The following is a 15,885-nucleotide window of genomic DNA, read 5'->3' on the forward strand; positions in this document are numbered from 1 at the left end:
ACGGGTTACTTCTGGGTTCGGCATGTTCGTATCCCGTGATGAACGCAACCCGCGGCGATCGTATCTAGAAGTATGACTGTACAGGGCATTTGGAGGGTAGAAGCTTGATCTTTGCAAATTTTGGGCTAGTATATAGAAAATACAACACAGCACTGATACAGTTTTCAAGGAATTCAAAGTGTTTCACATACATTATCTCTAAAGGTTGGTACTCTTCATCCTTCTCCTGCAAACAGGTACAGGGGGGGTGAGAGTTTGCTGTGTTAGGTCACCCAGTGGATACATGGCTGATGTACAATTTGGACTAGAGTTGTCCCAGCACATACTCTCAGCCACCATGCTCGTGTGTATCTCCCAGCCATGCTAGCAAAAAAAAAATGCCTATATGGTGTATAAGCAGATCAAAAGACAACAGGTTTTTTAACCTGCAAGTGTCACATCAACTCCAAAATTCACCAGCTGCCACTGTCAGCTGCCCTAAAATCTATGAAATCATCAGACCAAATGCTATTCTCACTTAATCAAACCTGTCTCCATGGTGGGAAAACACAACATATACAAGAACGCTGATGAATTATGACAAGGGAGGTTGCTGAAGTGAGAAATATATTGATTCCTGTGGGATAAACTGAAATGGTGATCAACCTACAGACCTTAGAAAATCAAGCTATGGACCTAAGAATATGAGGAAAGGGGAAATTTCAGTTGTAGGGCTTTCCATGCAGAAGGTCCCAGGTTTAATCCTGGGCATATCCAATCAAAAGAATATCGGGGAGCTGTGCATCTCCTCTGAGTAACTGGAGAGATGTCGTCTCAACATAGACTATGCTGGGTTAGGGAGACCAATAGTTCAATTTCACATAAGGCAGCTTTGTGGGTTTCGTGTTCTGTATGTATCCTACAGTTTAGTGAAAAATAAGCACTGAACAAAAATACAGTCATATTATGGCCAATAAGGCAATTCGTGTAAATAAAGTTACTTCCTGTCCCAAAATTTTAACACTGAACAATTGACATTGAATTGAAGTTCATTCACAATAAAAATGTTTACTGTATTTTGCTCCATTCAGTTGAATAAACAGATTAAAATAAAGACCAAAGGTCCACCTAAATGTATTCATGAAACCCATGTAAATTACTAAGGGAGAGAAAAGATGGATTAGAGAGCATTAAAGGCAGCCCAATGGAGAGCGAATCCACTATTCAGAACACCCACACAGAGACAGCAGCTCCCGACAAGAAAAATGTTCTCTACAAAAATAAACCACAAAGATTCTTTTCATGAAAAATTAAAGAGTGCTCTATATGCAGATTACATGACATTTAATTTTAGGAAACTCTGCTGAAATGAAACTCTTCTGTGCATGATTCACAGTTCATGAGATAATAAATGATTAAATAATACACATCCTTTTAGATAATTTAATACTTTTTCTTTCTTTCTAGCATAATTAATTCCTTTTGGAGGTATATTTCACCTAGATTTCATGATTAAAGCAGAAATGGAAGCCAGTATTACTTACTTACCTTGACACTGAAATCCTTGTTTGCCAAACCCCCTAGGCAAGGAGAAAGAGAGAGAAAGACGAAGTTAGCTTTTTTTTTGTTGACGTAATATGCAACAGCAATATTATTTCCCGTCAAAGGAATAAGTTTTCTTAACTTCTGCTTATTGAGTAAGTCCAACTGAGTTTAATAGCGCTTACTTCTGAGTAGACCTCTACAGGGTTCTGCTCTCAGCCTCTTTACACTCAAACCCCCCCCCAAAAAAAATTCTGAACAATTAACTTGCAAAGATTACCTACTGATATAATTTATGAATTGTATTCACAATGTAAGGGCTCATATCGTTAATACTATTATGGCTCTTGATAGATGCAGCCCACAACCTTGTATGCAGCAACACAACTAATAAAGGAATAAATTGTCTTGGCTTGTTTTAATGTCCAAAATATACTTATGATGCAGGAGAATATCAGGTGGGGTGTGTGATAAACTGGCAAGTGAGATACAGTTGTTAGCAAGTGGGCCAAAACACCTAATCTCCCAGGATTTCTTGGATTCAGTGAGCATACTGGAACTGCAAGATTCTAGTTACAGTGGTACCTCTAGTTACGAATTTAATTCGTTCCGGAGGTCTGTTCTTAACCTGAAACTGTACTTAACTAGAGGCGTGCTTTCGCTAATGGGGGCCTCTTGCTGCTGCCGCGCTGCCGGCACATGATTTCCGTTCTCATCCTGGGGCAAAGTTCTCAACTCGAGGTAACTCTTCCAGGTTAGCAGAAGAGTTTGTAACCTGAGGTGTTTGTAACTCGAGGTACCATTGTATTCACCTTCTCAAAACTGTCTGGATGGGACCTCTCTCTCCACCAAAGGAGCACAAGCGAACAACAGAGAACCTGCACAAATGACGCTGACACCAAACCCTACATATATTATGTAAAGTCGAAACATTGCCACCCCACCCCACCCATCTTTCCACCCCGCCCACCTCCCCCCTTTTCTTCCTAATGTCCCAACAAACGAAACTGATGTGTCAAAATGTTACATGGAAAAATACGAGAGAGACATTGCATATACCTTTGTAAAACAAGAAAATCCTTAATAAAAAATTAAAAAAAAACCTGGATGGCCTTGAGAGTCCCCCTACCCCCTTTGTTGTGGTTACTGCTTTTTCTTCTTTTAAGAGGATCTAAGTGAAAAATTAACACATACACACTCACAAAAAAGAAAGCTTGGCCTTATATCTAAGGATGCAAGACAGACGGAATTTCTACCAGTTTGACAAAACACATGAACCTCTGTTATTTATTTTGCTAACATGCATTCCCGGGGGTGGGGGTGGGGGAACCTACATTAAGGGGCTCATATACAAATACTTTCCTCATACTTAGTTTATAGTACTACTCAAATCTACTTGCAAGGAGCAGCCTGCAACACTGTAGGATGGCACACACACACACACACACATTTTTTCCACAGTGAAGTGGAGACTTCAAACACACATACACTTTTACTTTGTTTATATGCACAAATCTGTGGGAATAAAATTAAACACACAGAGGAATTCAAACAAAGCTTAACAAAGTTGTGTGTGAAAACCATCCTGATATTGACGGGTGTTTATTTTAACCACCATTTTTTAAAAATACATGCCACTTTAAAAAAAAAACACTGCTGCAACTGCCTCAAGATAGCCGGATTGCTGAGGTCAAATGCAATATAAGCAATAATGCTAAATTATCAACTAAACTGATGCCACTGAAAGTTACTAATACGTAATCAGAGCATCCCTTTTTGTGTTCTTAAAAGTTTCTATACTTGACAGAACTAACTTCTAAATAAAATGAGTAATCAAACGATGCCACATAACAGATTACTTTATCTCTGATTTATTGATTTTTAACACAGTTAAAGATAAGTGCAGTACACTTGCAGCCTACACACATTTAACTTGTGCTAATTCAGTTTTACGAACTTGGCAAATAAATAAAATGGAAAGGAAAGGGGCCAGGTGTACAGAAAAAAATAATTTGGCAATCCCACCCTTTATTGCACCCAATGTGTTTTGACTATACGCAATTTTGGCTTTAGGTGCTATCCCTGGAATGTTACCCCTGTGTAAATTGCGGGCTTACTGTATTGAAAACATAGAAGCAAAGCAGGAAAGGGTAAAGGCTGCAATCTCTCTCTCTCTCTCTCTCTCTCTCTGTGTGTGTGTGTGTGTGTGTGTTGGTAATACACTGAAGAAGAAGAAGAAGAAGAAGAAGAAGAAGAAGAAGAAGAAGAAGAGTTTGGATTTGATATCCCGCTTTTCACTACCCGAAGGAGTCTCAAAGCGGCAAACAATCTCCTTTCCCTTCCTCCCCCACAACAAACACTCTGTGAGGTGAGTGGGGCTGAGAGACTTCAAAGAAGTGTGACTAGCCCAAGGTCACCCAGCAGCTGCATGTGGAGGAGTGCAGATGCGAACCCGGTTCCCCAGATAACGAGTCTACCGCTCTTAACCACTACACCACACTGAAGTTGAGTGGTACAGACTTTTTCCTGATCCTTCATTGAAGGGGACCAAAAAGTGGTGGTTCCTCCACTAGGCTCTTTCTCGTTCTCTCTCACTGCAAACACTCTACAATTAAACATTTTTTAAAGCTTAGGTTCTGCTTACATACATATGGGGGAAATGCAACCTTTTTTAAAAAAAAAACCTGATTGGGTGACGATGATGTTAACAGTGCTGCCCCTTTAGAGAACAGCTACCTAAATTTTGTATTTACAATTCACATTTTTTCTGAAGTTTCCCAGACTCTCATTAAAAAGGCACCTATATTTTATCTCTGAAGCAGAAAAAGGTTACTGCATGCTGTCTCTGAAGAATATCAAAAATCCTTCCTAGCTGGAAAAGGCAGTAGCACACAACTTTTCTTGTTGCCTGCTAGCCACAGGATATGTTTTCCCATTGAAATGCACTCTATAATTAAGTTACAGGTAGGTAATCGTGTTGGTCTGCCATAGTCAAAACAAAATAAAATAAAAAATTCCTTGCAGTAGCACCTTAGAGACCAACTAAGTTTGTTCTTGGTATGAGCTTTCGTGTGCATGCACACTTCTTCAGAATGCACACTTCTTTTAAAATGTATTCCCTACCATTTTGTTGTTGTTTTTTAGTCGTTTAGTCGTGTCCGACTCTTCGTGACCCCATGGACCAGAGCATGCCAGGCACTCCTGTCTTCCACTGCCTCCCGCAGTTTGATCAGACTCATGTTGGTAGCTTCGAGAACACTGTCCAACCATCTCATCCTCTGTCGTCCCCTTCTCCTTGTGCCCTCAATCTTTCCCAACATCAGGGTCTTTTCCAAGGAGTCTTCTCTTCCCATGAGGTGGCCAAAGTGCTAGAGCCACAACTTCAAGATCTGTCCTTCCAGTGAGCACTCGGGGCTGATTTTACCAGGCTGGGTCTCATCCTGCACGTGGCTGGGGACCTTGCACTAGCTGCCTCCTATACCCGGATTTTCTTCTCCCATACCTTAACAGCACTTAAGCTGGATTCTTTCCTGCCAAACTTGCATGCCACAGCACACATGCTCATGCTGCCTGCTGAACAGGCTACAACTTCCCATTCCTCCTCCAGCGTGGGCACCACTTGCAGCCTCTTGTGTTTGTTTGTCATCCCCTGAGGAAGATGATGATGCTGTGCATTTAGGTGCCATCTCAAATAATGGCTTAAAAAAAAAAACCCTGCAAAAACTCCTCCAAACTCCAACATAACCCCTCTCTCCCAACCTCAAACTCAAACTCTCCACAGGCCTCAATGGTTGGTGAAAGGGCTCTTGGGATTGCAATTGTGAAAGCCTGTTGGATTGCTAGGTACTGTTCCTGCACTTTTTCTGGCTTCTTTGCACCTTCGAGCCAGTGTGGTGTAGTGGTCAAGAGCGGTGGACCAGTAATCTGGTGAACCAGGTTCGTGTCCCTGCTCCTCCACATGCAGCTGCTTGGTGACCTTGGGCTAGTCACACTTCTCTCTGAAGTCTCTCAGCCCCACTCACTTCACAGAGTGTTTGTTGTGGGGGAGGAAGGGAAAGGAGAATGTTAGCTGCTTTGAGACTCCTTAGGGTAGTGATAAAGCGGGATATCAGATCCAAACTCTTCTTCATCTGGGGCCATTTTAGCCATGTTTAAATTCACTTCGGGCTCGGCGTGATGCACGTATACACAGTCACACACATGTTGAATGCGAGTAAAAGGGAGGGTTGCCTGTGAGGATAGACCTGACACCCAGAAGTCCTAAGGTTCTCTCATACGTAGCTGATACTATGGGAATGGCTGAGTATCCAGTCCATACCAAGGGCTCTCAGACAAATAAGTTGCAGCATGCAAATAAAATGGCTGTATTTGAGTGTAAGCAATTCACAATAAGACAACATGAACACTCGCTTTCCTTCATTCAAGATGAGCCCATGGATTAAAGGTGCACAACCATTCACAATCTAAACCACAGCCAGATATGTGCATGCAAACGATATACAACACCACTTCAGCTAGCTCGTATTGTAACAGCCTGGCATTGTCTAGAGGAAAGAAAGCACTGCTTTTATCCCCTTGTGGCTCCTGAGTGGTTTTTATTAGTTTCCTCCATATTGGCTATGCGCATAAATCTTATTTATGAGTATGCACATCTAAGAGGTGCAATCTGCAAGGTATTTTCAAATCCCCTTGCCCACCAGAGGCAGCAACAGGAAACACAAAAAAGGGAAATACCAAACTCGGTGCAAGAGATCCAAGCAATCTCGTCCTAAGCAACTGCAGAATCGTAAGAGTTTGTAAAGTGGCAGGGCTGTGTAAGAGGAAGGGCAGCATGCACACAAATGTTTATATGCACAAAGTGGTTACAGAATCAAGGTTAAGTGGAACAGCTGCATGCAAGCATGGTGTACATGACATAACCCAAGTGCTAAAATGGAATAGGAGAAAGAAAAACTAAATGAATAGGATAACTTATGCTGTGTTTAAAGAGAATATATGCTGTTATGAGTTCGCTGGCATCTTGTGGCAGCTCCTGAACAAGTGTATGGGTGCAGGAAGAGGCTAGATGAGGGCCAAAAACTGAAATTCAGTCCTGGCATTGGGAGGTCCTATGGGGAGATGGGTGGCTTCTGGGTCCAGAAACAGGTAATAGCACAGTTTGGGTGTAGTCTTTGATTCGTATTTATCCGCAGAAGTTCAGGTGGCAGTGGTAGCTATAAGTGAATGCCACCTTTGGCAGGTACACCTACAATGTCTGTTTCCAGATCGGGGTAGCCTGGCCGCTCTGAACAATCCTCTAGACTGGATAGCGTGAATCTGCTCCATCATCTTGGACTTTGCTTGAGGTTGGTACCAAAGCAAGGGCTGCTGCAGAATGCTGCAACCTTGTAACAAGGTTACTCAGTGGAGTATCCTACCACACACATATTACACCACTACTAAAGGAACTGCATGGGCTACCCATAAACTACAGGGCTAAGTTCAAGATTTTGATGTCTGCCGACCAGGATACCTGCAAGAGCCATTCTCTCTCTCCCTACTGCCATCTGAACATTCTGCTCAACTGCAGAGTTTGGCTGGGTTGGGCAAATAGCGTGAAGGGCCTTCTCAGTTGGTAACCCCCTTCTTACAGAATTGCCTCCCCCCAGAGCTCTGACAACTGCAAATGTATTTTAGCACTTCTTAAAAGCCTATCTGTGCATACCAGCCTTTTCTGGAGTTTAATGTTAGGAAAACCAGAGACTGATTTAGGGGGGGGGGGCACATAAGGAGAGAAGGGAAGTTCTGTGGCACAGCCCAAAGTCCTTATGCTAGGAGAAGTACTTTGCTGGATACCACCTCTAGTGTTGAAAATGTTACTGTGCTGTTGTTGTTTTTTAAATCATTTTAACTTGTACATTGACTCAGGTTGGATTACAACAGGTAGTAGAGAAATGAATAAGTGTAACATACAAAAAGTAAAACTTCTAGAGAGTAGGGTTGTAGCAGAAAAGAACTCCCCTGGGTGGAAATTTATGTACAACAATTTCCTTGTCGGCTAGAACAAAATAAAAAATAAAGTAGCAGCTTAGAGACCAACTAAGTTTGTTCTTGGTATGAGCTTTCGTGTGCATGCATTCTTGGTATGAGCTTTCTGAAGAAGTGTGCATGCACACGAAAGCTCATACCAAGAACAAACTTAGTTGGTCTCTAAGGTGCTACTGGAAGGAATTTTTTTATTTTTTATTTTGTTTTGACTATGGCAGACCAACACTGCTACCTACCTGTAACTTGTCAGCTAGGTAAGGAAGAGCCAAACTACATATGAAAATAGGAGCTCCATGAGTAGATCTGCAGATATTTTAAATTTTTACTTTGGAGGACTGTGAATTTGATTGGGGCAATGGCATGGCAGGGGAAAACCATTATTTCCACACACCTGATCTACAGTCAACACATACAGAAAGCTGCTATTTGACCATTCAGGGAAATAATACAGGTATTGTGCTTTCCCCTCGACTCTGCTTCAGGATGGGATAGCATGGGGAAAACAGCATGGGGAAAGAGCTGAAGTCATTCCAGCACTACTGCTCTGACCTAATTCAAAATCTCTCCCCACCCTACTCACTTCAGAAGCTTTTAAGTAAATAAAAATAAAAATGTTGGGAGATCCAACTGAATGTCTTGAGTGCAGACTGGCCAAAAGGGCAGGCAAGAGATCAGCTACAGAAAATAATTAGATTGCAAGGGTTGGATCCTCCGTGGTTCGTGCCTTTAAAATCAATAAATTTATTGCACACAATAGAAAAGAGATAAGCATGTACAGTAAACTTTGGGGTGCAGTAGGGTGGTAGAAAATTGTACTTCAACAGACAACAGGGGGTAAGGTGGGTTGGAGAGGATGCTTGGAAAAGGAAGCCTCTATCCATAGGAGTAGCCAGAATTTATGTTAGGGGGCAGAAACTCAGTTAAGCCTCTACCTAAAGGAAGATGCTAACACAGCCAAATAGAACAATACACAAGGCAACTGATAGCCCACAGCATCACTACAGGGAATTTCCATCAGTGAGTTTAATAAATTTGAAGAAGGGTTCTCTTTTATCTCAAGTGAAATGCAGTTGGAAGTCTCGCTAGATAAAGCTGGTGCAGTAGCCGAGTACAACAATGTATAAGATTTTCTTCCTTATTGTATCATGTCAGCAAAGTAGTGACAAGGGGAAAAGAAGCAGGGGGTTTGGAGCGGTGCTGTCGCTCAGTGGTGGAGCATCTGTTCTGCATGCAGAGGGCACCAGATTCAATCTCCAGGTAGGATTGGGAGAGAAATCTGCCTGAATCCCTGGAGAGCTGCTATCAGACAGCATGGACAACACTGAGCTAGATAGACCATTGGTCTAAGTCGGTATAAGGCAGCATCCTACAACATCCTATAGGTGAAGGTAAAGGTAAAGGGACCCCTGACCGTTAGGTCCAGTCGCGGACGACTCTGGGGTTGTGGTGCTCATCTCACAGCTTCCGGGTGCTCATCTCACAGCGTACAGCTTCCGGGTCATGTGGCCAGCATGACTAAGCCGCTTCTGGCGAACCAGAGCAGTGCACGAAAACACCGTTTACCTTCACGCTGGAGCGTTACCTATTTGTTTACTTGCACTTCGTGCTTTTGAACTGCTAGGTTGGCAGGAGCAGGAACCGAACAACGGGAGCTCAGCCCGTCGCGGGGATTCGAACCGCCGACCTTCTGATCGGTAAGCCCTAGGCTGTGTGGTTTAACCCACAGCGCCACCCGTGTCCCTACGTCCTATAGTAAGATACAAAATCTTGTATCTATGGTCTGTGCAACAAAGAAACTTGGTGTCTGGAAAGAGGAAACTCCAAAAAGTCCTGTTGCAAAGATGAGACATAGAAAAAGGACCGTTGAGGGTGATGGAGGAAGAGGGTGTATTGCATCTGTTTTTATTTATCATCATCTTCTTCTTCTTCATTATCATTATTGCTGTTGTTGCACTGACCGTATTTTTCCGTCTATAAGATGCCCCCATGTATAAGACGCACCCTATTTTGAAGGACTCTGATTTAAGAAAATGGGAGGGAGATTTATCCATGTATAGGACGTCGCCCTAATTTTTGACATTATATTTTAGGGGGAAACCTAGTCTTATACATGGAAAAATAGGGTATATCCCATCTTTTTGTCCAAGCAGCTCAATACGGAGTACACGATTCTCCTCTTCAACTAATCCCCACTGAGAAGCAGCGACTGACCCAAAATCACCCAGTTAGCTCCATGGCAAAGTGGGGATTTGAACCCTGAACTCCCAAGGTCCTAGTCTGACACTCTATGCAGCTGAATGGTATTTAGAACGATCCCTTAAGCAGATGTTGTTGGTTTTGTTTGCATATAACACTTTCAGCATGGGGATGACAAATCTCACTCCAGATGTTTTTGCTATGATGTTGGGAGAGTTATACAGTGTGCAATCCAAGCTATGACAGTGTTGCTCCCCAGTTAACACCAGTTCCTTGACTTCCTGATCTGGGGTGGGAGGTGAAGGACAGAAGAGTACTTATCGTGGTGCAACAGTGGGAAAGAATCTCACACGAAATAGTGAAATAGCAAAAGAGGAGCCCTACGCAGTTAGACTCATGATCCATCCAGCTCAATACTGTCCACACTAACTGGCAGCAGCCCTCTAAGAGCTCAAGCAGGCGACATCCCAAGTGCTACCTGGAGGTGCCAGGAACTAAAACCAGGATCTCATGGATACAACAAGGAGATGCGGAAGACAAGGTTTCTGTGTCTCTAATAGCTGCTGCAGAGTGAGAAAATCTGCACTTCCCAAAACAACTTGGAAAAGAAGGGGAACTCCAAACAGCATGGCCAATGGCCAGAGATTATGGGAGTTGCTCTGTAACAAAACCTGACAGCCAACCATTTCCCATCACCGGTGGTGTAGAGCCTGGTCTGCATCTGCATCAGTGCAAATGGATTTTAAGTGTGCGGAGGTGGGCAGGGTGAGACTGTTTCAGAAGGAAGCCAGCTCAAGGACCAAGAAGTGTGTGCTGGTCTGCATAGGAAGACTCATATTGGAGTTGCTTTCCTATCAGTGGGAGAGATGAATGGAGTTCTGGATGCAACCAGCTTCCTCTGGAGGATACAGCTGGTGTGGCTCTCTCTTCAGCGCAAGAGTGTGGCAGCTGAGAAGAAGGGGGCTGCAGAGCCTTCCCTTTAAAAAAAGAGTGTAATTCCAGGATCCCAGCAAAATGGGTTGCGTCATAAGATAAGTTTTTGGTTCTGAGAGCACAGTACTGCGTGGGGGTGGAAGTCTTTTACTGTATGAAATCAAATGGGCTTCTATGGGGTGCCTGTCAAGAGGAGCATGCACACCTGTGGTACAGAAGGGCTATCTAAAGACACTAAAAAAATTTCCAGGTGTGGTCAGCAGAGCGGTGAAATGGACATAAGGACTGGTGTGTTGTTTTCCCCCCAGATGTGGATAAATGGGTTGGCATATTTGTGGGGTGGGAGGGAGGCAGCTCTCTTTCCACGTGAAAAGGGTGCCTGCCGCACTACATCCCCCCAAGAGCCTCAAAGTAGAAAGATCCTTCCTGGCAAGTTGGTGAAGTGCAGGAAAACTGAGTCCATTGGGTCAGCCTGGCCCAGAAGGGTATGTGTGCCCCGATGAAAAATGCAGCGCCACATGAACCACCCCACACAGGGGTGGTGCCTCCCTCTTTCCCTCTCCTTTCCGTAGGAGGGAAGTAAGGAGGAGAGACACCTCCCCTGCATGCAACTGCATGGGGCGGGGGAAAGAGCTCCTGTCAGCGGGGAAGGAGTGCGCTGGGGTCTCATCGAACCGACCGAGCCCCCGGAGAGACGGCGAACCTCAAGCGCTTCCTCCTGGCGGTGGAGAGAATGTGTGTGTGTCTCTTTCTGCCCCAAGTCCTTCACCTGCGAAGTCTGCCGAAGGGAAGGAGATGACTAACAGCGCTGAGGCGGCACGGGGAGAGAGCCAGGCAGCCTGCCTACCCGCCCGCCCGCCTCTCTGGGAGTGGAAGACTGCGAGGCTCCCGGCTGGAGGAAAGGCAAGGCGGTGAGGGAGCGCCGCCGGAGCTCCCCCTCTGCAGCCACCGCACAGCAGCGCCCGGTTCTCGGGCGGGGGGTTGGGGTGGGGGGTGGGGGTTGAGGCCGCGCTCGCTCCTTACCAGATGAAGTCGGTGCAGTGGCTGCAGAAGGTGGGCTGCTTGAAGAAGCGCGCGATGAATTTGTGGTCCCGGACCTCGTGCACGTTCTTCTGCCGGAGGGCCCCTTTGCGGGCGAAGCGCCGCGCCACGTCGGGACCCGCGCCGGGCTCCGGGTTGGGGAAGACGTCGGCCATGGCGCGTGCGCCCCCCGCTCGCTCCTTCTTTCTTTCCTTCCTTGCTTGCCGCGCCGCGTCGACTTTTGACTTCGCCTCAGCCAGGAAGCGCCTCCTTCCCTCCCACTTCTCTCCCTCTGCCCCGTCCGACAGCCGCCGACACTCTGGCAGCGGCGGGGATGGGCGCTGCCTCCTGCCCGCTCGGGCTCCTCCTGACGTCTGAGCCACGCGCAGCAGGGAGGCGGGGGGGAGGATCCCTTTCCCCGGGCCAGCCCCCGACGGCTCCGCCCGCCCGCGCGCTCACTGGACCCCCGGCGGCGGGGGGAGGGGCCACCAGAAGGGGGAGGGCGAGCGAGCGCCGGAGAGACAGAGCGGGAGCCGGGGAAGCCCGTCTCTAGGGCAACAAGGCGGCGTGTGGGCGACTCCCCCAACTCCGGGGGGGGGGAGAAGAGGAGGGGTGGGGAAGGACGAAGGCGCGCGCCGAAAAGGGCCCTCTTCATTGCCTCGCGCGGCGCCTCTCTCTGCGAGTGAGTGCCCTGCTCATCACCTGTTGCATTCGGCGCGCAAGCAGCCGCACCTCGGATCGCTTCAGTTTTTCAAAATAACGCGAGCGTGCGCGCTTGCGTGTGTGGGCGTCGACGTGGCGCTTGATATACTTTTTGCCACATGTGTAGGGGGGTGGGAAGTCACCCGCCGAACTCTTATTCCCTCACTTTCAAAGGCACTCAAAAGAAATGGGCCCGCCGCCCTGCCCATTTATCGACTATCCTCCCGGCTCCTCAGCGCGCTGATCTGGCCCAAAAGGTGCCACCACGGCTTCCCGGAGGAACGCATCGCTTCCAGCCGGTTCCGTTTGGGATTGTTTGCCAGCCAGTTGGGGAGGGGAGAGAAATCCGCGGGGTGGACTGCGAACTGTCCTTGGCCAACTCGTGTCCTCGTGCCTGCAGCCCCGGCCACGAGGGACTGGGCTTTTTTCTTTCACGTTGCGCGGACCACATCACCATGTACAATACCTGTTGCCACACCGAGTCGGGCAAGGAAGCGTCGCCTCACGTGAGCGAGGCACAAGCCAAAGCCTAGTTGGCGCACGAGCTCCGCTCCTCGCTTCCGAGACTGCGGGGAGACCCCTCTGCGCCTCGCGATGCCCGGATATGCTGCCAGCCGGGGCACAAGGAGCGGTTCCTCGGAGGTGACACGGCCAAAGCTGCCTTCAGCTTTGCTGCTGAGCGCGGCGCCGAGAACAGCGCTCGGCCTCCGCCCGGCGCGCGGGAACCTGTTGCTTCACACGACCAGGCGGCGGCCCCTCACTGGGCTGCGGGGACTTGACGAGGGACTCCCGCCTTCAGGGACTTGACGAGGGACTCCCGCCTTCAGGGCAGAGGCGAACGTAAGGGATGGGAGAAAAGGCAAGTGTGCCTGGCAGCAGCCGGAGTACTGCGCCTTCTTGTCCTTCACACACGCACATGGGCCACCGTTTCTCTTTCCGAGTTTAAAGGCGAAGGCGGCTAAAAACCCTGCTGCTCCCGCGTCCCTCAAGTCTCTAGAAAGGTCTCTGGGCGTAGGAGCCGCCGCAGCGGGACTGACAAGCCGCTCCTCAACAAACAGGCCGGGACTGCAAACAGTCCGCTGGGTCGACAAGGGCAGCCGCGAGTCTCACCCAGGAGACTCCGCGAATGGAATCCCCGTTCTTCACGCTCCTCCTTGGAGGGGCTTCTCGCATGGGTGCCAAATTGAATGAAATATTTGGGTGGCCCAGGTAAGCCCCACCCTGCACAATTCATTACAAGATATGGTGCGCGCACACACTACAGTATTTGAATGGCAATGCTCCTCAACTTTGGTGTGGGGCGGGTCTGCCCCTCAAATAATTTAGAGGGGCATGTATACCTCAGCCCCCAGGAGTTGGCTCCTAGGGTCTCTTGGGTTTGTTCTTTTGTATTCTTGTTAGAAGCCGCCCAGAGTGGCTGGGGCAACCCAGTTTGATCAGCTGTGTGTACAAGAAATAATTTTTTATTACCATTATCATCATCATTATTTTATTGATGGCGGCAAAATATAATGCTTGTAAATAATAGACAGCAGAAGCCCACCCCCCCCAACCTACCGTAGTTCCTCCCCCAGATGTTCTTGAATCTTGAACTACCACCATCATCCCCCGCCAGAATATTAACAAAGTTGGGTAGGGCTGATGGGAGTTGTAGTGTAACAACATCCAGATAAGCTGGGAAACAGCAGCAGCAGTTGGGGGGGTGGGTGTCTTTGCATCCATCATAGCAAAGATCCGTAAGGACTTTTTTTTTTTAAGTGGATGCTTTTTCCTATTCCAATGACTTGTTATCCCCACTGTTGTAAAGTATTTTCCTTTTATTTAACACAGATCATCAGGCTTTTCTGGCCAGTGGGCACATTTGCAAACCAGCTAAACTATTGTGAGCACTGTACATAAACACACACCCTGCAGCCACACACATATTCCAGCCAATTCAAAAGGCTACAAAGGAATGATTATTTCAAGACTGCGTGTAGCAAGGAAGCCTCTGCAGGGACATATGTAACCATGTAACCCTACTCTGGCAAACCATGTCATTTGTTAAACTGCAATGCAACTGTTAGACTTAGTAGTCAAAGTGTGTGTTGGGGGAGTTGTTTTGATTTATTTGTTGCCTAATATAAAACATCTCTAGATGACTCATAGACAAATTTTAAAAGCAACCATCAAGTTTAACAATAAAACAGCACACCCCATACACACAAACAGCAATAAACATGATTATTATAATCCCTTCAAAGCCAGGGAGAAGAGATGCAACTTAACCCGACATCCAAAAGATGTTAATGTCCATACCACATAGGCCTTGCTGAGGATGCAATTGAAAAGGCGCTCTCCTTGGTCACCCCCTCTCCAAATGTATTTCACAAGAGGTACTTGGAGAAGGGTGTCAGATGATGAACTCAGGGTCCAGGCATGTTCAAGCCAGGGCATAATGACCTAATAAATCCCATCAGCGGTAGCCCTGTGCAAGGACTTCTATTTGAGCAATGGGGCTCCTCCCTAACTCCCAGCACTCCTCAAAATTAGCTTAGGGGGTCAGGAGACATCCAAGAACAGTGTGCCAGAGGAGGGGGAGTCTAGCAAGTTTAAATGCTTGTATTGATGGAACTATAAAAGTGACATTGGATTATTCCCAATAATATTAAGTCCCGTGCAATTACTGTGATGTGAAAAGGATGAGTGCATAGTGCCTATCTGGAACCTCTCAGTAGGTCTACCCAAAGTGGGTGTCATGCTGTGCAGAAAACGGTTGAGTCAGAAAACTGTTTAGTAAAAGAAAAGAGGACAGGATGCTGTTGTACCTATTGCCTCACACAGCAGCCACAAAGGATTACAGAGTCAAATGCAATTTCCCACCCATTTTGCTGCCTGCAGGAAATAACGAGTTGGTCCTCCCCATTTCCACTTACAGTTCCAGTTCCAACTGGACTGGCAGTCGAATCTTATTTCAACATTTGTGTTAGGACAGCATACTTCACCTGGGGCCACATGGTGCACACACATGTAGCCCTGCCAATAATAATAATTAATAATAATTAATAATAATAATAATTTATTATTTATACCCCGCCCATCTGGCTGGGTTTCCCCAGCCACTCTGGGTGGCTTCCAACAAAAGATTAAAAATGAATTAAAACATCAGTCATTAAAAACTTCCCTAAACAAGGCTGCCTTCAGATGTCTTCTAAACGTCAGATAGTTGTTTATTTCTTTGACATCTGATGGGAGGGTATTCAACAGGGCAGGCGCCACCACAGAGAAGGCCCTCTGCCTGGTTCCCTGTAACTTCCCTTCTTGCAGTGAGGGAACCGCCAGAAGGCCCTTGGAGCTGGACCTCAGTGTCCGGGTTGAAGATGGGGGTGGAGACGCTCCTTTACCTCCCTGCTACTTCTGCCCCTCCACCCCCCGCTGCCTGAGGCCACCACCTCACCCTGCCAGACACCTGCCCCTTTTCCACTTGGACTTACAGCCAGATTTTGC

General features: G+C 46.9%; 1 protein-coding gene across 3 annotated transcripts in view; it reads right to left on the reverse strand.

Moving 5' to 3' along the window:
• PRKCA (protein kinase C alpha) overlaps positions 1–12,084 on the reverse strand; it is a 184,741-nt gene extending 172,657 nt beyond the window's left edge. The window contains exons 1-2 of one of the 3 annotated variants that reach the window (XM_033138873.1): positions 11,701–12,083; positions 1,528–1,559 (exon numbers count right to left, since the gene is read on the reverse strand). In XM_033138873.1, coding sequence (XP_032994764.1) covers positions 1,528–1,559; positions 11,701–11,873 — 205 coding nt within the window. In that variant the 5' untranslated portion in view covers positions 11,874–12,083. Of the gene's footprint in view, positions 1–1,527; positions 1,560–11,700 lie in introns of all 3 variants that reach the window. The other 2 variants (XM_033138874.1, XM_033138875.1) reach the window with 2 other exon arrangements.
• Positions 12,085–15,885: the final 3,801 nt, after the last annotated feature.

The sequence above is a fragment of the Lacerta agilis genome, chromosome 2 (assembly GCF_009819535.1).
Source record: "Lacerta agilis isolate rLacAgi1 chromosome 2, rLacAgi1.pri, whole genome shotgun sequence".
Taxonomy (NCBI): domain Eukaryota; kingdom Metazoa; phylum Chordata; class Lepidosauria; order Squamata; family Lacertidae; genus Lacerta; species Lacerta agilis.